The sequence below is a fragment of the Ruditapes philippinarum genome, unplaced genomic scaffold, assembly GCF_026571515.1.
Source record: "Ruditapes philippinarum isolate M1 unplaced genomic scaffold, ASM2657151v2 ctg4962_1_1_1_1, whole genome shotgun sequence".
NCBI lineage: Eukaryota > Metazoa > Mollusca > Bivalvia > Venerida > Veneridae > Ruditapes > Ruditapes philippinarum.
The window spans coordinates 12,803-38,957 of record NW_026852273.1 but is presented as its reverse complement, the minus strand read 5'-3'; the positions used below and the strand labels follow the sequence as shown (position 1 = coordinate 38,957).

Genomic DNA, 26,155 nt, shown 5'->3' with positions numbered 1-26,155 from the left:
CTGCTGAAAATTAATTTAAAAACATAATTATTCTCAGTTGTGTTTTGGTAACAATTATTTATCCATGAGATACATAATCATAATTAACATTTCAATATTTTACTTTGTGTAATACATTTTGTTTGTATATGATATATGATGCATGAAAACCAAACCAATGGTGTTATTCTTCAACCGTTATCTTCAACATTATATTATCTATTTGTTCAGTGTAACATGTCTTTGGATTACAAAGGAAGTGTTATTTACAATCTGAGATTATTAAAAAAATACTATTGTAACACGAATCAATTACTCAATAAATTATGATATTTTAATCCTTCCCGAATAGGTTCCTTCGAGAATCAGGTCCGTGCATACTAATATTCCATGAATTAATCTTGCGAACCAGTGCATTAAAATCCTTTTACAGAATGCATACAAATCCTTACTTAACATTGTTAACATCTCTTTATATAGCTCGCTTGAAAAGAAAAATGTACGGATTATTTAGTCATTATTGTACTGTTTAGGAAAAGAATTTGAATACACATCCCTTAAACTAATTGATGTTTTAAAGTATCAAGAGGATCTTGAAAAAAGCCTTTACGAAGATTTTATACAGTGTAATGAAGCTATGACGTTTAATATACGTCATCTTGATCCTCAGGCATCAGATCATTGAAAGAAATATTCATAGATAATTCATATCGGCATACAATTAACATTTGTCTTGTTATTCATAGTATCAAATGATAGAAGTTAGTGACATTTTTGGTGCAAAAATGCTATGTAATAGTTATAGTATAGCGACGAGACTGTTATGCGAAATGTATTATGGCCTGTGGCGACATCGAGGGTGTTTCTCTACATTAATTGATTAATTGATTGAAGCCTTAAGGTCGAGAAAACTTTCTGTAGTGGAAACCCGTGATGCAGCCCAAAACCATGATATTTCCATATAACACTCGCGTTCGATATACTATAAATGCTTTATGGCATGGTGAATAGAAATAAGAATTTTGATTAAACTTGAAATCTTAATATAATTATATATTTTCTTTCTTTAAATATAACATTCGGAACCTCGATATGTCTTTATGGTACTGAATTTTGATTTTTTTTATTGTAAACCCCAAAACGTTACAGTCAATTAGAAATATGGAAGATGTTCTCGATTGGTTGGAACCACAGACTCAGAAGAAAAAAACATTGCTGTTAAGAAACTGTTTGATTTTTAATCACAAGGCTAAAGAAGGATTGTAAAATTGATTTGATTCAAAGAAAAAAGTATATACAGACTGTGCCTCATAGCACCAAATAACAGGAAAAGTGATTAAAACGTTAAAGAACAAGTAAAAACTAAACTAATAATTATATATCAGTGAAAACAAACCGAAGAAAAAACTGTTATATATTAGTTGAGTTTTTTGCGATATGGATGAAAGGGAAAAATTAATTTCCTCATTGAAAGTATACTAAACTTCTAAACCATACGATAATTCTTCTTTGCCATATTGAGGGTTTGCAATGTGAACTAAAAATATTTGCACTGTTGTATACTTAACAACTAGATGAAACGCTTATTTACATTATTTTATCTTCTCATGTACAGATACACGAAAATGCAACAGTAACTCATTCCCTTATTAATTAAATCAAATTGCATTAACTGATTACTTATTTTCTCAGAGTCTGGCACGTACTAAATCATTTGTTTTAATTTGATAGACAAGACATAGCGAGGGTGTTTGGAGGTAACACGAGTAGAAGGACTGTGAACAATTAATCAAAAAGATATTAAGATGTTATGGAAATTTCATTTAATTTACAATTTCAGGTGACTATTACATAACTTATTAAGAAAATAATTTTCTTTCTCAAATGATGCCCCAGAGATTAAAAATAAGTCGTATTTCCTTCTTTTGAAAATCATTCGTATAGCTTACATGACCTTCGTTCTAAATTACTTTATCTTTTTGGATTATTGTATATGAAACAAAGTTAATAATTTGGCATTTCTAGCCGAATGTGTTTCACCAGGTTTTCTGAAAGTAAATACTGGTTATTAGATTTGTTAATATCGGCTGGCTGGCGGCAAGGCGTGAACAATTACTTTTGTTGGTAACACAATTTTCAAATGATTTCAGTCAAACGTTCACAAAAGGTTGTTACGAAGATGACCGATTTACAATTAGACAGCCGGGCTGTATAACAAAATTGTTGTTAGCACCATATACAAACTACACACCTGAAAATGTCTCAAAAATGCTACCTTTGACAATTTAGTTACTGGTGGTAATAATAATTTTTATATTGCATTTCACCTAAAAATGAAACGCGTTGCAACATCTGAGATGATTGAAATACTATGAGATGATTGAAATACTATTGAAAAACAAATCTAGTACTTAGTTAATAATGATATTTGAATCCTTCCAGAAAAGTTCCCTCGAGAATCAGTTCGTGTACACTATTATTACATAAATTTATTTTGCGAACAAGTGCATTAATATCTTTTTACAGAAAGCATACAAATCCTAACTAAACATTGCTAACACCTCTTTATATAGCTCAATTGTAAAGAAAAATGTACGGATTATTTGGTCATTATTGTCCTGTTTTAGGAAATATTTTGAATACACATCCCTTCAAATAATTGATGTTTCAAAGTATCACGAGGATCTTGAAAAAAAACCTTCACGAAGATTTTATACAGTGTAATGAAGCTATTACGTTTAACATACGTCATCTTGATCCTCAGGCATCAGATCATGAAAGAAATATTGATAGATGATTCATATCGGCATACAATTATACATTTGTCTTGTTATAGTATCAAATGATAGAAATAGGTGATAAAATGCTATGTAATAGTTATAGTATAGCGACGAGACTGTAATGTGAAATGTATCATGTCCTGGGGCGACATCGAAGGTGTTCTTGTCTACAGACAATGATCGGGCAGTAAGAACGAGAACACTTTCCGTAGAGGAAACCCACAATGCAGTTCAAAGTAATGATATTACCATAATTATAACAGTCGAGTTCGATATACTATAAATATTTTATGGCATAATGAATAGAAATAAGAATCTTTATTAGACATGAAATTTTAATATAATTATAAAATTTTATTCTTTAAATAAATTACCCCACTCGGGACCTCGTACATGTATGAATTTCTCTTGTTGTAAACTCAAAACGTGACAGCGATGTTCCCAATTGCTTTGATGACCACAGACAGAGAAAAAACGTTGCTGTAAAGGAGTTTTGAATCCGCTAGTATTACCCTAACAGTTGTTTGATTAGGATTTTTAATCACACGACTAAAGATAGTTTTAAAATTTATTCTAATGAAAACGATCGATTTAAAGAAAAAACTGTATACAGACTGTGCTTCATAGCATTAAATAACAGGGAAATTGGTTAAAACGTTTAAAAACGCGTATGCTAAACTGATATATATGTTATTTATAAGTTGAGTTTTGTCCTATAGTGATCAAAGGGGGAAAAATTAAATCCTCATTAAAAGTATACTAAATTTAATGAGTTAAAAAGAACAAAGAAAAAAATAAAAATCCTAACCACACGATAATTCTTCTTTGCCATATAAAGGGTTTGCATTGTGGTATACTTAACAATCATAGGTATAAACTAGATAAAACGCTCATTTACATTTATGTACAGATACACGAAAATGCAACATTACTCATTTTCTCTATCAATTAAATCAAATTGCAGCAACAAAACAAAATAACCAATTACTTATTTTGTCAGAGGCTGGCACGTACTTCATTATTTGTTTTAATTTGACAAGAAATAGCGAGGGTATTTGAAGGTTACACGAGTAAAAGGACTGTGAGCAATTATTCCAAAAGATACTAAGACGTTATTGAAATTTCAATTAATCTATAATTTACGGTGAATGATGTTGCATATTATTGTATAACTTATTAAGTAAATAATTTTCTATCGCAAATGATGCCACAGAGATTAAAAATAGGTCACATTTCCTTCTTTTGAAAATAATAGGTATAGTTAACATGACATCCGTTCTTAATTACTTTATCTATTTGGATTACAATGTATGAAACAAAGCTTACTAAATTTCTAACCAAAGATGTTTCACAAGGTTTTCTGAAAAATTCTTATTAGATTTGTTAATATCATCGGGTTGGCGACAAGACGTAAACAATTTCTGTTGTTGGTAACACACTTTTCAAATGATTTCAGCCAAAGCGTTCCAGCCCTTTTCACTCAAATCTGGCTAAGAATCGCACAAATAATCGGGTCCAATCTAACTTGATTTGCCCTTTTTAAATGTTATTGATTTGTGTAAGAATTCAAATTTTATGTTTTAAGACTTTTTAACCTCAGCGGAGCTCCTTTTATGGCAATGCATCCGCTCGTAAGACACACATTGAAACCAAGTTTTTGACAACTGAGAGGTTAAGATCATCACACATCATCCTGTTCCCCAGACAATGCCCCTGTGACTTTTTGTCGCTGCCAAAAACAAAAATTTTCACCTTCTGGAAAGAGATGCTATTCCGGGAAGTCATTTGGTCTATTTATCAGTGTCCGAATTGCAAAGAATGAAATGAGCTTTAAAAGGTTGATTGACCGATTGAAAAGTTATATTAAAAGAGAAGACGAGTATTTAGAAAAATAGAGCACGTTAAAATGACTAGGACTAGATGAAACGAATATAAACATTTTGTACTTCTTAAATTAAAACCAATTTATGTCATAAAAAGTAATTGTTGATGGATATATTTAGCTGTTTTACTTCAAACATTTTATAACTGAAAAGATCATAAAAAGGAATGTGATGTTTTTCAGAATGATATAAATTGCACTGCATCATACAACAAACATTTGAGAGAAGACGAGTATTTAGAAAAATAGAGCACGTTAAAATGACTAGGACTAGATGAAACGAATATAAACATTTTGTACTTCTTAAATTAAAACCAATTTATGTCATAAAAAGTAATTGTTGATGGATATATTTAGCTGTTTTACTTCAAACATTTTATAACTGAAAAGATCATAAAAAGGAATGTGATGTTTTTCAGAATGATATAAATTGCACTGCATCATACAACAAACATTTTGAGAGGAAGACGAGTATTTTTTAGAAAAATAGAGCACGTTTAAAAATGACTAGGAGTTTACTAGATGAAACGAATATAAACATTTTGTACTTCTTAAATTAAAACCAATTTATGTCATAAAAAGTAATTGTTGATGGATATATTTAGCTGTTTTACTTCAAACATTTTATAACTGAAAAGATCATAAAAAGGAATGTGATGTTTTTCAGAATGATATAAATTGCACTGCATCATACAACAAACATTTGAGCTTTCAGCACTGATCATGCTTTACGCCTATGTAAATATAATTTGAAAATGAAATTCATTTATAAAACAAATCAAAACATGCATAGAATATACCAATGTGTGTGTTTTCGCACGCGTGCGGTGTTCGTGCGTGCGTTCGTGACTTTGTGTGTTTTGATAATTAGTTATATTTTGTTACTCATATGATCAATCCGAATTAATGTTTTATTTCAGATATGATAATATAACAGTCTTTCTTTAGAATTATTCTCACAATAAAAATAAAAGATGAGGTTCGGTTCAGATAAATCTTTTATAGAAAATATTACCATAATTTTCAATATTCTGTTGGTTAGTTTTTTTTCTGCTGTATAAACAGTCTAAAAAGTCATTAATGAAATGAGATATGATTCTTTATTTTGTTTATAGTTTCTTACAAAATGTACTTTGAAGTGTACTCATGAAACATTTGATAGTATGAAAATTGAACGTGAACATGAAGTGAATCAATAGGTTGATGTATTTTAACACAGCTAATTTGTTTCATAACTGTATGCTTCAAAATTCAAAAAAAGCAAATGGATGACTAGTTCTGGCTTTCTCTACGTTCTAACTTCAACAATATTTTCTTGCAAATTATCCTGCGTTTAACTTAGTACGTTAAGATGCAATGTACTTTGGCATAACTATTTGGCATAACAACATTGTAGCCTGTTAAATACATCTGTTAGAAATACAGTGATTAAAAATAGAATTTATGATTATATAATTATAATAAGGATTTTATTAGGATGAAATAATAATAAAATAATAAAATTAAATATCATGGTTGAAATAATGATAAAATAATAAAAGTAAAGATCATGGTTAATGTATTTAATAGAGTTAGTCATTAAAGGAATTCACTGAAGAAACGAATCAGAAAAAGAGGTATATAAGGAGAAATTAATTATAAAAAAAAAAATATTTAATTTAATAGACATCAACACAGGTAAAAAAAAGGATAACCTTGAAGTAAAACACACCGTACCACTGCTTAAAGTTCCTACATTTCAGCTAATACTTTCATTTCTCAACTCCAATGTCTTTACCTTTAAAAATACTTTCATTACTTTTTTATATAGAGGTCGCTTAGCAAAAGCCCAATTAATTTCTAGTGATAAGAAATTTTTAAATAGCATTAAAGTTTGTAATCAATCACAGAATTTGTAACCTTTAGAATTTAGCTAGGCAAATTTAACATTTCTTTAAATCTTTAAAATACCTTTGTTTCAAAATACAGATGTAGCTGTTGTTAAGTGTTCTTAGATTATTGTATTTACATTGAATTTCTTACTTGCCTTTAATATCACAAGAACGCGAAAATTTTGTAATTTTTATAAGACATATTTCATGTGTATTGTGTATACAATAATTATATGATAAACCGCACACATATTAAATCTTTCTTTTTGATTTGTATGAACTGATTTGGGAATTTCCACAAATTGAACATGTAAATAATCAATCCATAAAAATATCAGGTACGCCTACAATTCTTTTGAAAAACGCTTTTGTAATTTCATATAGAGAAACGAATCGCAACGGCAAAAGTAAAAGAGCTGCAAGCTTGGTTAAATTCCCGTTTATGGACGGTAGTTGTACGGCTTCAGCAGAGTTAAACATTTAGATATGAAAATGATAAAAATTTGAATTTAAAACGTCTGTAGATGTGTTCATACGGCGGTTATTATGAACCTTTAAAATCCGATTTGTAAGTATGAAAAAAACATTAGATATAAGTTCATGAATCTCTTAGTTTTCAGATTTAAGTTTTTCCATCCCTTTTTCTCCATCTTCTTTTTTATCCAACTCATGGTCCAGAAAATCTTCGGCAAAATTTAAAATTTTGCGCAAAGCCAACAATGCCAGTATATTTATACTTTCGTCGAGCTTTTCTTCTTTGTGGTAGTTCTTTACGGGAAGAACATTTGCAGGGGGTAGTCCGAGGAGTTGCGAGGCCTTTTCGACGTGCTGCTCCACTTCCGGACTCTTAAAGACCAATGACACATCATCTCCGACTTCTTTACAGAGTTTATCTACCTTTGTAAGAAGAATAAGTTGTGGAATTTCTGAAACAGAAACAAAAGAATGTTTAACTATGATTATCACATCGAAGTTGAACTATCGGATTTAAAATCATATGACAAAATATAATCTGAACTTAAGGATGATGGTGTTTAAATTGTTTTGGCAACTAATCTGCAAATCATTAATTTCTGAACGTTTAGCTCTCCACCCGGAGATTACATGTACGTGCGACTGTACTAATAGCTATTATATACCAATTGATATTGTCTCTCAGGTTAGAACGCACATGCTAGGTCTCCTTCACAGACGACTCTTTCTAGAGAGAAGACACATTTTAGTAAAAAATAAATTGAATAAATAGATAAAGACATGAAATTTATTTCAAAAGAGATGTGAAGCATCTCTCATTCTTAGTATTTGAAATATGTTCATTGCTCTAAGATGTTGTTTAAGATATCAATAATAGAAATATAATAAAAATATTCAAAACCACCACCAAACATGCCTGCCGATAACCCTCGGGCAAATAGAATGAAAGTTACGTAAGAAAACAATGTTTTTGTCTTATCTCTAGAGAGTTAGCATTTGACCAAAGCCTCATAGAACTCAGCAAAATAGTAAATACCTTTCTGATTCATTATCCTTTGAAATGCTTTCATTTTTTCAATGATTTTTGGTGTCAAGATCTCCAATGTGCTGGCGTCCAAAACAAAAACAGCACAGTGTATGATGTCATTCGCGGTAGGACTTGCATTAAAACCAGGTGTTTTTGGTGTTATCTGTATTGTTGGATGAAACTGAAAACGGAAAATCAAACATAAAATATAAACAGAACATAATATATATGAAGGGCACTGCTGAAACATTAGTACTTTATATTTTGAAGTAATACAAGACATTGTCTTGATATCATGGCATAAAATTATTGTCAAATTAAATCACAGTTTGTTACTTTTGAAAATAAAAATTTATAATTTGGCAACCAAGTTTATTTTAAATGTAATTTTGCAAGAATTACTAAATAAGATTCTATATATTTATATACAAGTTTAAGTTGATTTTTTTGATACCTGATAATAATTTGGTATGTTACCATCCAGCAAATAGTTACACTCGAATACATCCAGACCCTGGGACTCTTCTAAACCACGTGTGTCACATAACCGGAAGTTCAGTGGCGCCCCTGACTTGACCTTTACCTTGTATGGGGTGAACTGAAGCAGAATTCTCTTGACATTTATTTGATTAATTAAATAAATATACTAAATATAAAAATATGGCAACCACTGTCAGCAAAACAGAATGCATTTTGATCGGGTCAAAGATATTTTCCGGTATAATGTTTGATTGTATCTCACTAACACATAGATGAGTGAGTAACAGTAAAATATCATCCTGAGGAAAATACTGTTACCCGAAGCTTTAGCAGAGGGTTACAGTATTTTTACGAGGAATGATATTTTTATGTAAGTCTCAAACCTATGTTATTATTTCATTACCTCGAACAAATACTTCATTCGGAAACAATTTATAGAGGATTTATATTTCAGATTTTTACTAAATATATATTTATTATATAGAGGATATTTGTTTAGTTCAGTGTAAGATAGGAATATATTTCACCGAGTGAGCACCAAAAGGTATATTTCACGAGTGGCGCAGCCACGAGTGAAATATGAACTTTTGGTGTTCACAAGGTGAAATATATTTCGATCTTACACTAAACTAAACAAATTTTCTTTTTATTATATGCAAAGAAACGTTTTAAAAAGACATTAAACCTAATACTGAATGAAAAGCGCGCCAAATAATAATACAACGTGACGTCATTTACAACGTCACGTCATTAAGTTGGTACCCAGTACTGTGCACGCTGGTATATCAGTGAAACAACGTAAGGGGCTTAAATTCAAAACAGTGAAATTATCAAAGTGGTAATTTCACTGTTTTAAACAGTGAGATTACCAGTTTTATATCACTGATATATTTCTATAAACCACCGAAAAGCATGTAATAAACTATTGAATTTACTGTTACACTTCAATTAACAGTAAGATATCATTCTCACATTGGTCTTTTGGAAATAAACAACTCAAAAATAGTGAAGAGTAATAATAAAGAATGGTGTATGTGGATAATATATAAATATGATCTTGATTTACTACACATATAGTGATTGGTGTATTTATGTTTAAAAATGAATTTCGACAATTTGTGCTCAAAGTCTGGATATGAAAATTAATAATTGTATGTGAAAGTGTTTGATAATACACATACCTTAAGATATGATCTAACCAAACACCTACGTTGAAATTCATACCATAACAGTCATTCTGTATGCGATACGTACAGTTATCGGGTTTTAAGGTTTTCACTTTCTTTATGGTTACATCAAGAAAGAATGATACTTTGTTTTTTCAAAGCGCTACATTTACTTATTAATGCATTTGTCTAACCATTAAGTATAGACGACTTCGTTAAAAATTCTTGGTCCAAATATTTTCAATACTCACAGCAGTCGTAAGGCTTTGTTCTGCGCTACCACTACGCGCTTTCTGTGTAATTCGACCTCGAAATATCGAATTGATAGTGTTGAAAAAACTCGACTTTCCTGCACCAACTGGACCAATTATCAAAATCCGGGCATCTGTCACTTTCAAATCAGGTATTGGTTTGAATGATACAATATCCTCCGTAAGTTCATTTAAAAACTGAAAGAAAACCAAACGTGTTGTCGAAACAGTATGATACCTACACAAATAATAAAGTACAAGAAACGGTTTCGAGATATCTCAAATCATGCTTTACAATATTTTTGTAAGCAGTTTATCAATTTTGCCAAATGAAATGATGTATATTTTAGAAATAAGTAGATTTAATTTTTCAAAAAAGTAAACTTCTTCATAAGTTAATCGATCATGGATTAACTATTTGCTTTGTTTAATCGTTCTTTAGTAAATCAAAGAAACCCTCCAATCAATACGGCAAGGTAGACCACAACAGTATATTTTTACTCATCTCTTTCTATATAAGTTTCAAATACGAATCATCGCGAGTACGCACAATATTGCCTGATAGAAGCCCTTAATATAAAACTTGTTGTTTTGAATACACACATGACCTCACCAGCCATATAAACAGATTAAGAAGCTTATAATTTAAAATTACCTGTTCATTCCAGCTTTCAGTCTTACGCCATGGTTTCAAGTTCTCCTGCTTGATAGGTTTTGACCTCTTCCCATCTTGATAAGATATGTTTTATTATGTTTTACGGAAACTGAAGATTTTTTTCAACTTAACATACTAACGACGTATGATATAATAATAGACATCATCAAAATCACCATTAGCATGCTAACACCATCGTATGGATAGTTAAACCTTAGTATTTTTAATTAGTTATGAATTTTAATGGAGTTTAGGCGAATATCCGTGAATAGTGAATAAGGAATGTTATCAATTTAGTGTCTAGTATTTGTTATTAGTCATATTTTAAGAAAAGGGACAGTTTGAAAAATAATATGTACAGAAACAATTGATATATGAGAAATCGAAATTGTTTAAAATTTGAATATACCTAGCTACCTGTAATTTCTGTTTTGCAAGGTATCAACAATTTGCATGTATAAAAAAAGATAAAACACAGCTTACCCTCGACTTTATAAACCTCTAACTCGGTGACGTTCTTGTTACCATTATTAATCTGGTTTGCAGTAACACCTTGATTGTCGTAGGAATGCCCAATGTCCATTTGACCATTGAGAACAAAGAAGGTGCCTGAGCTATATACTGTGTTTTGAAAGGTAAATAGGTCATAACCATTAACATAACCAAAAAGTGGACCGTAAGATGAACCACAGAATAGAGCATGGTTAGAATTTCCAGATTTTATCGGAAATTTAGTACGTTTATCATTCCCATTAAATCGTAACTGGTACATGAAAGCAGAAGTGTCGTTAGTCCAGTCGCCACTACTGTTCCAGCTTTCTTGTACATAACCACCATACACCGATCCTTGTGGGTTATACAACACTGTGACTGTAGGTCCCTGATTGTCACATTTCTGGTGGAACGTTGTAGAGACGCACCCATCTCTTGTAATGGCGTAGAGAAGTTTAAATGTTTTAGGACCTGTACCTATCCATTGCTCCAGCTGGTCCATATCATTATCTGTTAACTTCCCGTCCATTTTGGTACAATATGTAGACTGAAATGAGCGTTCTGTTAATTAATTACCACAAGTCATTTATTTTATATTATCAAAATTTGATTTGAATTCTTTTGAAACTATTATGATTTAAAAGGTTAGTGTAAAGATGGCAACAATGTCAACAGCAACGTCATTCAAATTATTGTTTAGTTAACAGCATATATACCTCTTCATTTTACTGTATTTGTTTACAATTGTTAGTCTTCTGATAATGATACCGTAATTTTAAAGACGTTTTCGGTAGTTTTCTGTGCGCATCGTTATGCGCTTCCAAGAAAGATAATCACGGATAATTACTCTTCAAATGAAGGTCAAGTTAAATAGTACTCGGATAAGTGTTTAAATTTCGGCTATAAGCAAATAATGAGTAAATAATACAGAATAGATATTTCTAAATGTTCAAAAGGAGATCGGTTCAAAAGAATAAGAGGTCGTTTAGACAACATCACATAAAGGATTTCTCCAAGCATTAGTACGACAGCATTGATGATAATTCTGCGCGCGTTACCCCACCCACTTGTGGTATAGTGACGAACGTGCGTCGCGACTTGATTACTGGCAGACAACTGGGCAAAGAAGTTTAAAATGATATATTTTAAAAGTGTTGAATAAAAAAACAAAATAAATATCTAAGAAATGTTCCGAATTTCATTATTTTCTTTGTAAATTTCTGAATACTTGCTTTCTGTTCGGGTATGTTAGTCGAGTGAAAAAAATAATATGGCCCTAGATATGTTTTAAAAAGATATTCAGTATCATTTACTTAATATAACATCAAAAGAAAAAGATTTTTTTATTACAACATGTTTTTGTTGTATATTTGACAATACATTTAGTATAACACTGATATTTCTTAAGAAAGGGTTGTAATTTTGACAGTTGGCATATGCGGTAACCATGGAAACTGCCCGTTTACAAAAAACTAACACGTCAACATATATATTTTATTTCTTTTTTTGAATCCACCATCAAATGTTACTTGATATATCAATAATGTAGAAAATTCTATAAAAGAAATTTCTTGATAGCTTTAATTTTTTACAGAATTCATGTTTATTTTTCTCATTTTTTGTTTAGTTAAAAAGCATGAAAACTTATTTTTTTAAAGAAATATGTTCCAATTATCGTTTGTTTTATACAGAACCCTAAGATAAAGCAAGCTTTGTATAAAATTATGTTTATTGTGAGTGTACTCGTAATAAGCTATTTTATACATTATTATAACACAGTTTGGCTATTTTGACAATTTTGAGATATACGGTTACCATAGAAACTGCCATTTTTCAAAAAATCCAACACGCCAACATAATTATATTTTTCTTTTTCTTTTTGGATTTGTCATTAAATTTTACACAACATACAAAAAAATAGAAAATCCTATGAAACACTTTTTTCAATATCTCTAATTATTCTCAGAATTCATGTAATTTTTCTCATTTTTTGTTCGGTTGAGGAACATGGAGAACTCATGTTTTAAAGAAATATGTTCAGATTATTATTTGTTTCATACAGAATCATTAGATAAGATTGTCTTTGCATAAAACAATGCTCGTTGTGTGTTTTAAGCTATCTTATACATTTTCTATTCGTTATAACACAGTTAGGCTATTTTGACAGTTTTTAGATATACGGTTACCACGGAAACTGCCATTTTACAAGAAATCCAACTCGTCAACATATATTTTTCTTTTTATTTTTAAATTCGTCATTAAATTTTACTCATCATACAAAATTTTTAGAAAATTCTATGAAAGGATTAATTTTTCATAAAACTGTAGAAAATGTCTTTAAGTCGAAGAAGTCTCTTTTTACTTAACGTCATTAATTAAGTAACGAAATTGCATTAAAGTTATATTACGCATTTTCTCAGATATTTTTGGTTCTGTTCAAGGTTACATAATGTGCATTTTACGTACATACACCGATCTACGGAAGCGGGCTCGACAAAAATGAGCATTATGTTACTTCATTTATAGTTATTTTAAAAAACAAAAACAGAATTATGTCGATAAGCTTGGAAAAAGCAAATTTGATTTAACCAAAGTGTTTCAGAAAATATAACAGCAGAATTTAATAGTTTTAATCACAGGATAGCAACGGGTTTAGCTATTAGCCCCTAAAAATGATAAACATTTTATTTCTTAACAATTTATTTTCTTTATATACTGTTACAGTTTCAAAAATGTATTCATTGACCATATAACTGAACCGACTTTAACTTCTTTTGCACAATTTTAATTTAATACAGTTTTTAGTGAATTGAAGTCAAAACACCACTTCATTTACACTTGGCAACTTTTATGACAAATTATCACACATCCAGTGCTACATTCCTAAGGTGATTAGTATTGTCCAAATGGTTTATTGTCCCTTTAAGATAACCGAATTTGAGCTACACGCATCTGGTACGTCAGTTGTCATCGACTATAACTGCTGTTTTTAGATAAAACTTATCATAAAAATGAATTGTCAGTCATATTTTCTACTTTCGCTTTTAAACGATTCAATATCTTCTTCGATTATTTATATACTTTGTTATTTGAACGAAGATAATAATTTAAACACAGATAAAATTAAAATTAATATACATGTACATGACTATGAACTGTAAAAATGGTACAAATATAATTTATGCAAATAAAAAGTACAAACCACTTAGTCTGCTTTATCTCCTACAAATAAATGATCACTGTACATAATATGTGCAACGTAAACTATTTTAAATGTGTGATTATTGTAAGGGTTCTGTACTTACATAAATTAATACAATTATGCAAAATTCAATAATACTACAATGTCTCTCCATGTCTCTGCCCAACGTTTGTAATTAAAAGAATCGGCAAAAGAAGACGAACATACTGTAAGAAAAAGTGGGTGTATATTATACTTTTTAGATAGTAAAACAGGGCCGAAAGTTTGGCCCTTTAAACACTGAATTGTACTCAAACTAAAGGCTGTTGTACTCTTGTTCAGCTATATTGTGTGATTGTATCGTCAATATTGTTGTCTCTATAAAACTGTAGCCAAAACAAAATGTCCTCAATTCATTTCATCACCGCCCGGTAAAAATTTGTTACAAATTAAAAATGCGTCCTTGAACAAAACCGGAGTATCACATTCTCAAGAATGAATTTTTGTTTGTTTCGTTTCAATTTAATTAAAATATTTCATCGGTAATGAAGTCAGTAATTTCGTCTGTTTTAAATCAAGAGTCTGGGTATGAATTGATCGATGGTCAGTATCGAATACTTATTTATTGACCTAATTGCAGAACGTTAATATTTTCATTTTCCAAAAATCGCGTATTTCTATAAATAGATACGACATAATTATGGAAGGTCACCTGTGCCAAAATAATAGTGTTAATTGTAGTTTTAAAATCATTTCATGTACATGCGTTTATTCAACTATTTTAGAAATTAATTGATGTCCCAAATCTTCAAAATTCTTACATATAACAACTTTGGCAACTCAAACAGAAAGATACGTAAGAAAGGGTAATTATTTCACTCAAAATTAAATCTTAAATCGTTTTTCTTTTGTGCGATTCTTATCCTGATTAAGCGTTTTTCGTTTTTAGATTATTTTGTACAAAATTGAAGATTATTTTTGAAAAAAGTAATTTAAATATGTTATTTCACCATATAAATCTCGAAAAAAGATTTGTTTTATAATAACATCAGACAATGCTGCTCTCTTGCTCGGATATAGTCCGTGAAATTGTGAAGAAAGTTTGCTGATTGTTATGTTCCTTATAAGCTTTAATCATTCGTAGCGGACAATTATAAAACATGGCGCCTTTCCAATATTTTTTAAAATAAAAGTGAAAAAAACGCAGTGCTTCCTTCTTATTTCTTTATTCATTAACTGATTAAAAAATCGTTCGAAAGAAATATTTTTTTCACAAACTTTCTATGTATCTCTTCAAATAGAAATATTTTTTTTTCAAAGTTTATCTCTTTTTTTCATACGCAAAGCACACTATGAACTTGTTAAGGAAAAAACATTTCCTACCCCTTTAGATATAGATAGCAAAAATAAAATAAAAAAGAGTAAACATAATTTGAGTTACCCAATCTCTGTAAGTAACTGGGTAGAAATATTTAGTGATGAAAAAATTAGTGCACTAATTATGCATTTTAACGCCAAAATGATTGTGATCGATAATCATAGATTTCGTCGTCTTTTTCTATATTTTTTTCTGAAGTATGATTTTATTTTGATATATCCAGTAATGCAAATAAAATAATAAAGCAGTTGATAAGCTGATTTAGTTAACCATATATAATGTGGTATAATTTAATTAAATTACAACACTGGGTGAAATATTGTTATAAGGAACTGTCCTTAATCCAAGAATTCAATGCAATTATCAGGTATGCTCGAATGATTATTAGTACAAGAAAATAGTACATTGTAGATGGTTTTTCTACGATTCAATTATTGTTGCGCCTAACAATTATTTAAACATTTACAATATGTAGATGGTTTATCTTTGTAGATGTTGTTTACACAACATAACGCATGACCTCTCTGGTACCAAACATATCGGTAATACCGTAATTTCCACTTTTGATTACGTAGAAGACTCTATGATGGGCAGTTGGCCAGAATTGACTTAATTTCCGTCTTATGTCTTTCTTTGTCTGGTCCTTGTTGGTGATATCCGTGTGTCTCTGTCTTCCTTAAAGACATTGACAATGTTTTGGTCTTTTGGTTTTACAGTCGAACTTCGTTCGCTCGAACTCGGAGGGCCTGTGCAAATTTGTTCGAGAGATCGGTAGTTCGAGCCAACCGAGGTTGAACTATTATTACATAGAACAAAGGCCTCAAGGTTTTCAAACTTACATCGGTCAAATGATAAATACGTCAATATAATTGTTTGCTAGTACATTCATTTGTTGAATACGTCCTAGTAAGAATTATTATCCTATTGAAAACAGATTTAACGGTCACTGTGTTAATCTATATTCATGCATATTGTAATTGGTTGGGTTCAATTGGGCGATCATTATCCAAACTGTGAACAATGTTCAAAATATATTTATATGTTTATTATGGGATGAATTTTATTTTAAACAATGCATTAATGAAATATTAACAAAAGAACATTTTACAGCAGCATATTTTTGTAGTCATTTACTAAAATAAACACACGTACAAGTATCATTCTATAAATAGATTACACTGTTACAATTCACATTACATGATCCACGGTTGTAATTAAAGCCGTCCAGGTAAACGTCATTTATTTATTGACTTTTGCGCATTTCAGGGGTTATTTTCTTTTTATTATTACTAAAGACGGCAAATATACAATTTTATCATAACAAACAAATCGGTTTCAACACCTTTTAATTTGTATCAATTAACCTTAATTGCCCTTGTCACCATCACGAGGTGTTAAAAACATGTGTCGCCGGCTGTCAATTATTTAGAACATGTCGACCCGCAACTTTTGTTGTCTGTTTGTGTTCGACCGAAAAGGTGTGATTTACACTATATTTCTTCCGAAGGGACCAGAGATCAGGTTCGAGAGTTCGAGCGATGGGTGTTCGAGCGATCCGAGGTAGAACAATATATATTATATAGGAATTTTGCCGGGACTGGGCGATGAGTTCGAGCGAAGGGAGGTATTCGAGCGATCCGAGTTCGAGCGAACGAAGTTTAACTGTATATGAATATACGGTTTTATATCAATAAACATTATCATCTCATTTTACATTTTCATTTTTTGTTACCATAGCGACTGTTAGAATTTCGCGTGGAGGGGAATCATTTTATTTACACTGTCTCCTTTAGAGGGATATTCAGGCAAAATAATGACAAAAATATTAAAATGATCTTATGTACTCAAATCACTCTAAAATGGCATTTCGTAAAGTTCCAGCATGAATTTCTGTTTAAATTCTATATATTTTGGGTTTTAAGCGTAATTATATCTATATATGTTGAACAAAATTTAGACGCCAATAGAATCACCGAATAGTTTTAAAACAAGTCAGGTGACTTGAACAAACCCTTTAAGTGACAATAACAGATACTGTGGATATTCTTTGATTAAAACCAATCCAAGTCTTTCATTTGACATGTTCTTTAACGTTTACAGAGTTTTTTATATGGAGAAAAGTGTTGTTCCTTTGATCGATTACTATATTCATTTTGAGGGCATTTACAGAATAATGAATGAAGAATTCAAAACTAAGAAATAAAATTTTGCCTGTGTCTCCCTTTAAAAAGAACATGTTTCAATGGGGATGTTTAAAATTTTTTTCCAGTTTATGTTACATGTTGAATTTTCCTTAAGCTGGTAGCTTGCAAATACCACTATTGTCCACGAGAAGGCTTTATCAAACCGAGTCCCAACAGTGCTCCCATAAGTGCTTATGTCTGCTGGTCGTTCCATCGCGACGCTCTTCTATGTTCTTCAGGCAATGTCTTGTTGATTGCTACATGCTTATTGTAGTGACACTTTTGTTATTTCTTATTTTTGTCATCAACAGTAAGTTTCATCCTTTCCCCTCTTTTTATCTCCCTCAATCTGTCCACTAGCCATTTACCCTTTCTGTTATCTTTTTGGTTGGTTGGTTGTCTTTGTTACCCTGCAGGTTTGTATGGTTTCTTTTTTGAAATATTTCTAACATCTACCCTTCTGTTCTTTGCTCTTGTGCCCTCTACTGTTTTTGCTTCTTGTCCTTCTTAATCCCTGCTGATAGCCCCGTATTTCTGGTTGTGTTGGGGGATTCGTTCATTGTATACCACACCCTTCCTTGTTGATCTTTGATTTCATATTCTAGCATGGTCAATTCTAGTAAACCGTTAGTAAAATTTTGTGTTGGAAATTAATTTGAAAACATATTCTCAATTGTTTATTGGTAACAATTATTTATCCATGAAATAATTAACATTTCAATATTTTACTTTGTGTTATATTTTTTTTGTTCGTATATGCTTAATGATGCATGAAAACCAAATCAATGTCGATATTTTTAAAACGTTATCTTCAACATATCTAACATATCTATTTGTTCAGTGTAAATGGTCTTTGGATTACAAAGGAACCATTATTTACCATCTGAGATGATTGAAATACTATGAGATGATTGAAATACTATTGTTACACAAATCTATTACTTAATTTTGTGTGATATTTTAATCCTTCCCGAATAGGTTCCCTCAAGAATCAGGTCCATGCATACTTATATTACATGAATTTATTTTGCGAACAAGTGCATTAATATCTTTTTTACAGAAATCATACAAATTCTAACTAAACATTGCTAACATCTCTTTATATTGCTCACTTGTAAAGAAAAATGTATAGATTATTTGGTCATTATTGTCCTGTTTTAGGAAATATTTTTGAATACACATCCCTTAAACTAATTGATGTTTCAAAGTATCAAGAGAATCTTAAAAAAGCCTTCACGAAGATTTTATACAGTGTAATGAAGCTATGGCGTTTAACATACGTCATCTTGATCCTCAGGCATCAGATAATGAAAGAAATATTTAAAATTGATTCATAGCGGCATACAATCATCATTTGTTTTGTTTTATATAGTATCAAATGTTAGAAATAAGTTATATTTTTGGTGCAAAAATGCTATGTAATAGTATAGCGAGAAGACTGTTACGCGAAATATATCATGGCCTGTGGTGACATCAAGGGTGTTTCTCTACATAAATTGATTTAGGCCTTAAGGTCAAGTAAACTTTCAAGATGCAGCCTAAAACCATGATGCTTCATATAACACTCGAGTTCGCTATACTATAAATGCTCTATGGCATGGTGAATAGAAATAAGAGTTTTGATTAAACATGAAATCTTAATATAATTATACATTTTCTTTCTTTAACTATCCCACTCGGAACCTCGGTATCTCTTTGTGGTACATAACTGAATTTTATTTTTCTTATTGTAAATCACAAAATGTGACGGTCAATTAGAAATATGGTGGATGCTCCCGGTTGGTTGGAACCACAGACTCAGAAGAAAAAACATAAAGTAACTATGACACGCTAGTTTTACGCTAACAGTCGTTTGATTTTTAATCACACGGCAAAAGAAGGATTTCAAAATTGATTTGATTCACAGAAAATAGTGTATACAGATTGTGCCTCATAGCACAACATTACAGAAAAAGTGATTAAAATGTTTAAAAATAAGTAAAAACTATACTAATATATATCAATGCTAAAAACAAAACAAAAACAAAACTGTTATATATAAGTTGAGTTTTTTCCTATATGGATGAAAGGGAATGATTAAATCCTCATTGAAAGTATATTAAATTCAATGGGTTAGAAAGAAGATAGAAATATTTAAAATTTCTAAACCATACGATAATTCTTCTTTTCCATATTGAGGGTTTGCAATGTGAACTATAAATATTTGCATTGTTGTATACTTAACAACTAGATGAAACGCTTATTTACATTATTTTATTTTCTCATGTACAGATACACGCAAATGAAACAGTAACTCTTTTCCTTATCAATTAAATCAAATTGCATTAACTAACTAATTTGATAGACAAGAAATAGGGGGGGGTGTTTGGAGGTAACATGAGTAGAAGGACTGTGAAAAATTAATAAAAAAGATATTAAGACGTTATGGAAATTTCATTTAATCTACAATCTCAGGTCACTATTACATAACTTATTAGGTAAATAATTAACTTTCTCAAATGATGCCCCAGAGATTAAAAATAGGTCATATTTCCTTCTTTTGAAAATCATACGTATAGTTTACATGACCTTCGTTCTAAATTACTTTATCTATTTGGATTATAGTATATGAAACAAAGCTAATAAGTTGGCATTTCTACCCGAATGTGTTTCACCAGGTTTTGTGAAAGTAAATACTGGTTATTCGATTTGTTAATATCGGCGGGCTGGCGGCAAGGCGTGAACAATTTCTTTTGTTGGTAACACAATTTTCAAATGATTTCAGTCAAACGTTCACAAAAGGTTGTTTCGAAGATGACCGATTTACACTGAGACAGTCGGGCTGTATAACAAAATTGTTGTTAGCACCATATACAAACTACACACCTGAAAATGTCTCAAAAATGTTACAAGACAGCTTTCTGGGTGGTAATAATAATTCACCTAAAAAAGTGAAACGCGTTGCAACCCTTTTCACTCAAATCTGGATAAGAATCGCACAAATAATCATATCGAATCATATTCTGGGTGTATTTCCTCATGTGCAGATTTTTTCTTTTTAAATGCTTTACATGATTTGTATAAAAATTTTAAAATTTTATGTTTTAGACTTTTGACCTCAGATGAGCTTAATTCCATGGCTAAGCACCCGCTCGTAAGACACACATTGTAACCGATTTTTTGAAGACCATCACACATTATCCTGTTCCCAAGACTATGCCCCTGTGACTTTTTGTCGCTGCCTAAACAAAAAAGTTTCATCTTCTAGAAAGAGATGCAATTACAGAAAGTCATTTGGTCTATTTATCAGTGTCCGAATTGCAAAGAATGAAATGAGCTTTAAAAGGCGAATTGAGCGATTGAAGAATTATATTAAAAGAGAAGACAACAGAGCAAGTTAAAAAGACCGCTGATTATCTTAAAAACTATTTATCACAAAGTCTTCATATTTCACATAGTGATTGGCCATAACAAGTAAATGACCCCTATTCATTTTGTGGTCACATGGTCAAAGGTCATAGGGGCCTTAAATGTTAGAATGGTGTCGCTGATTATCTTGAAAAGTATTCATTACAAAGTTTTTATTTTGCACATAGTGATTAGTCATAACTTGTTGATGACCCCTAATGATTCACTAGGTCAAAGGTCAAGGTCACAGGGACCTTGAATGGTTGTATGTTTTTAACTTATTATCTTGGTTTCTATTATCACAAAGTCCTAATATTTCACAATTTGATTGGTCATATAACTGGTAGATGACCCCTATTGATTTTGGGGTCACCAGGTCAAATGTCAAGGTCAAATTCCATACGTAATTGAATGCTTTCCGCTCACTGTCTTGGTAACTATTTTTCACAGTCTTCATATTTCACATATTGATTGGTCATAACTAGTAGATGACCCCTGTTGATTTTGCGTCACCAGGTCAAAGGTCAAGGTCACAGGGTCCTATGATTTCAGCTCATTATCTTAAAAGCTAATTATCACAAAGTAATTCATATTTCACATAGTGATTGGTCATAACTAGTAGATGACCCGTATTGCTTTTGGTGTCACTATTTCAAAGGTCAAGGTCACAGGGGCCTTAATTGTCAGAATGGTTTCCTCTTATTATCTTAAAAACTATGCATCACAAAGTCTTCATATTTCACATAGTGAATAGTCATAACTAGTAAGTGACCCCTATTGATTTTGGGTCACTAGTTCAAAGGTTAAGGTCACAGTACCCTTAAATGTCAGAATGGTTTCCGCTGATTATCTTGAAAACTATTTATCACAAAGTCTTCATATTTTTCTTTTTTCCATAACTGAAAACTTCCATGTACCCATTTATGGCAAGTTTCTATAACGAAATAGTCAATGTCTAGAAAGGGAGGCATATGTGTCGTTCGACATTTCTTGTTTATATTTGGTTTCACATGTTACAATTTAGGAGTATCATTTATAAATATCCCACATACCCATAAAAGAATTTATTATTGAATTTATACGCATTTTTAACCTCCTCTGAATTCAACGATTGGCTGATTCTTGGATATTTATAAAAAAAATAGCTTTGAAAGTTATGTTGTATAGTTAAGTACATCTAGATGTTTTGAAGTAATTTATTTATGCCAAGGTATAAAATGCACAATAAGTGATTTTAAAAGAATGTAATGGATTCAATAGTACGGATAGAAATAATTTACTAATTATGTGCAGTTTATTTACTATAATGTATCGAGTTTTAAAGCGTGGCTGTAGATATTGTGCATATTGCACCTTCTTTGTTAATGGTTTAGTATACAAACTAAATGAAACGCACATATAAACAATTTGTACTTCTTAATACAACCAATAACTGTCAGGAAAAATAGAAAAAAATAGAAAAAAGTAATTGTTGATGGATATATTTAGCTGTTACACTTAAAATAGATGACGAAATTAAATTGTGACTGTAAGCTATGATAGTAGCATGTACTTTATCAATCTGTTTTATCATTATTACCATTAAACACATGTTTAAATGCCATTGAAGCGGGGGTGTTTGGAGGTAACAAGAGCTCCGAGTCTATAATGCATATTATATTGGGAGAAAAATAAATGTAGCAGAAAATTCCAATTAATTTACTATGTTGAGAATAACGCAGCATTAGTGTGCAGCAATGAGATTTTTTATCATGATAACACTTGTGAAACAAAGCATGCACATGCCTTTGGTCATAACTATATAACGTCTTTTACCAAGGAAATCTCTGATTTGGCTGCCATTTGTATCTAACTGCGTGTCACGTAACAATAAGGATTCAGCCGTTCTTGTTGTAAGAAGCTAGAAAAAAGGTAACAAATGCCACCATTTAATAAAATGCTAGTATATTTTCTACACAGCAATATATTAAGAAATTAAATTTATCAATACAAATAGTGTCATAATCTTTACCTTTTCGTTTCTTCACTTCGACATTGAAACAACATAATCAGCTGCAAATTCATTTTTAATGTTTTGTATTGTAGAAAACCTGTACACCTACAGAATTTACCTGTTTATACTATGTTTCTTAATAGCCCCTGAACATTTGTTTGTTGTTTTGTTGACCAGGACAATTCATTTTAGTTTGTGAAAGCAAACCATTGTACAGTAACTTGACTTATATTCAAGGATATACATCACTATAAATGTATACTAAAATATCAAAGATGAATGCATGAAACGTGAATGCTTATTTCAAAAGTTATGATGATTGGAACTGGATTTTCTACGTTGAAGCTTATATCGATCATCTAACATTAGACTACACATAAAAACAAGGTATTTGTTTAAGCAAATATAAACAAATATCAAATATGGATTCATTTGTGTAATATGAAGGCTGAATCATTTTGATAGAATTATGATTAAGGTTATTCATTTAAAAGGATATATATTAGTATTTATACATAAATGAAGGTTGTTGTTTTATAAGATTTGATCAGGTCTCAAGCTTTTTATAGTTTTTTTTAAAACAATGGTTCAATTTGACCGTCATTGTTGAAGTTTCCTTTGTCTTAATCAAATGCAAAAATAATGATGAACATTTATGAAAGTTATATATTTTTCTGATAGTTTTTTTCTAATGAGTAAAGGGGCTTTCATTTAACATGTAATTTACAAAGATTATTTTTAGAAACATACTTCTTACAACATTATACATTAGTATATATGTCGTAACATTTTATAACTTAATAGCCGTGGAAAGAACAAATATTATATTTTATTCTTTGACATTAAATATAACCTTAAATGGTTCCATTTGACCTTCCAGTATACTTTATATAGGACTATGTACCATCCAATACAAGTATATTGTAAATTTGAATCTTAAAAAAACTTGAAAGCGTCTTGCGAAAACGCATCTGACTGTCGTTCATGATCAGTATATTTTAATCCGTCAAACCATGATATGGTATCACGTCACGTTTTTCATTTCCTTTATTTGATTCGATATAGAATAACCAGATTTTAAAACACTAGACATATACCCCAATACAGATTAAGAAATCATATTAGACTCGCCTAGCGGCTTATCATGTTTGGTTCTTTCAACTGTGCACTCGTCATAAGATTCACGTGTTGTTCAGATCAATGTTAAATTACATAAAGATAATATCATATGTTGTAAAAAATGTTTAAAACTATGTACTTATTTACAGTAAGTAAGCAAGACATACAATGATCTGGTTTTTGTCATTTCATTGATATCTAGGGTAAAATCAAAATAAAGATGAATTTGCTCTGCTTCAAATTCGGAACAGTTTCTCTAATTTTAAGAATTGTCAATAAAAAAATACTAAACTTGCGCCACTAACAGAATCGAGTCTAGTCAGAGAAGGATTTTGCTTCACTGTAAACTGTTGGCAAAGGTCAGTTACTTTTGGTTCTGGGAGGGTCAGAGTTAATTCCTTTATGTGTTTAATGTGTAGTGTCTTTAACGCGCAAAATAAAAAATATAACTGAATTGATCATCGTTCTAGAATATCATCCTTTTGCATTAATTCAAGGCTTATAGAATTTGTTATTCGCATCATGTCTTAATAATTTTATGCACTATATCTTGAAAAAATAATTATTCATATACACTATAATGTATGGTAAACTATATTCGTAGATAAAACAGCTTTATTGAAATAAAGTAAACAATAATAACAAATTCACTGTATAAAAATGCAATGAAAGTATTTTTTGTCAGGTAAATATCTAGAAAAAAGTGATCCCTCGGAAGCATTGAAATCAGCAAAATTAGACTCTGTTTGATTGGGTCTGTACATTAAGGATAATGGAAAAATGCAACATCCCTCACGCTCCCTAGACATATTAGTTGAGAAATGAAAATAAGGGCTGAACTATAGTAACATTAAACAGTAGTAAGGATGTATTTTGTTATATTTCAAGAAGGTTATTTTTAACCTGTGATAATGAAAAGAAATAAATTTTTATAATTAATTTCTCCTGATACAATTTTTTGTATTGTCACACTGTATTTTGCCAACCTGATTAGTCCTAATGAGGTGTTACAATATATCGATACTACAGTCAATTCATGTTATCTGAGGTCAGATCATATTAATAAACAGTATGTGTTGTGTTTTCAGATTGAAGTAAATTGTACTGCATCATACAACAAAACACTATCAACTTTTGAGCTTTCAGCACTGATCATGTTTACGTCTTTGCAAATATAATTTGAAAACGAGATCCTTTTTAAGCAAAGCAAAACATGCAAGAATATATTATTATGTGTGTCCGTGAGTGCGTGCGTGTGTGTTTCAACAATTTGTTATATTTGTTTTACTAATATGATCAATCCGTATTAAGGTTTTATTTCAGATATACAAATTATAAGGTTTTATTTCAGATATACGAATTAAAAGGTATTTCTTTAGAATTATTTTCAAAATAAAAAAGAATGTTGTGGATCGGTTCAGATCAAGCTTTTATAGAAATTATTGCATCTATTTTCAATATTTTTTATTAGTTTAGTTTCTATTACTGTTTTTTCTTTCATTACTGTATAAACAGTCTAAATAAGTCATTAATGAAATGAGATATGATGCTTTATTTTGTATATAGATTCTTACAAAATGTACTTTGAAGTGTAGTCATTAAACGTGTGTGAACATTTGATAGTATGTAATTTAGAATGTGAATATGTATTGAATCAATACGTTGATTTATTTTTAACACAGCTTATTTGTTTCATAACTGTATGATTCGAAATTCAAAAATGCAAATAAAATGGATATCATGTTCTGGCAAATTATCCAGCGTAAGTATGTTAAAGTGCAATGTACTTTGGCATATTTTTTTGCAGACATATAATTCAAATAAATTAAAATGTAAAGTTTTAAATTCAATACAAAG

The 26,155-nt window shown here is 30.5% G+C and overlaps 1 protein-coding gene across 1 annotated transcript; it reads right to left on the bottom strand.

The window, feature by feature from the left end:
• Window positions 1–6,690: 6,690 nt before the first annotated feature.
• LOC132755132 (interferon-induced protein 44-like) lies at window positions 6,691–11,613 on the bottom strand. Its single transcript, XM_060745936.1, has 6 exons — window positions 11,049–11,613; window positions 10,566–10,639; window positions 9,911–10,108; window positions 8,468–8,611; window positions 8,023–8,194; window positions 6,691–7,438 (listed from the first exon to the last, which is right to left on the bottom strand). Exons 1-6 carry the CDS (start codon window positions 11,584–11,586, stop codon window positions 7,122–7,124), a joined length of 1,443 nt encoding a protein of 480 aa, XP_060601919.1. The 5' UTR covers window positions 11,587–11,613; the 3' UTR covers window positions 6,691–7,121.
• Window positions 11,614–26,155: the final 14,542 nt, after the last annotated feature.

Bases quoted from the DNA above. Each gene is read 5' to 3' on its own strand.
- LOC132755132 (XM_060745936.1), bottom strand. From the start codon at position 11,586: ATGGACGGGAAGTTAACAGATAATGATATGGACCAGCTGGAGCAATGG. The intron at 8,195-8,467 runs GTATCAAAAAAA...TTCCGTTTTCAG, and splicing joins ACATACCAAATTATTATCAG to TTTCATCCAACAATACAGAT. The intron at 7,439-8,022 runs GTATTTACTATT...TTTCTGTTTCAG, and splicing joins AAGGATAATGAATCAGAAAG to AAATTCCACAACTTATTCTT.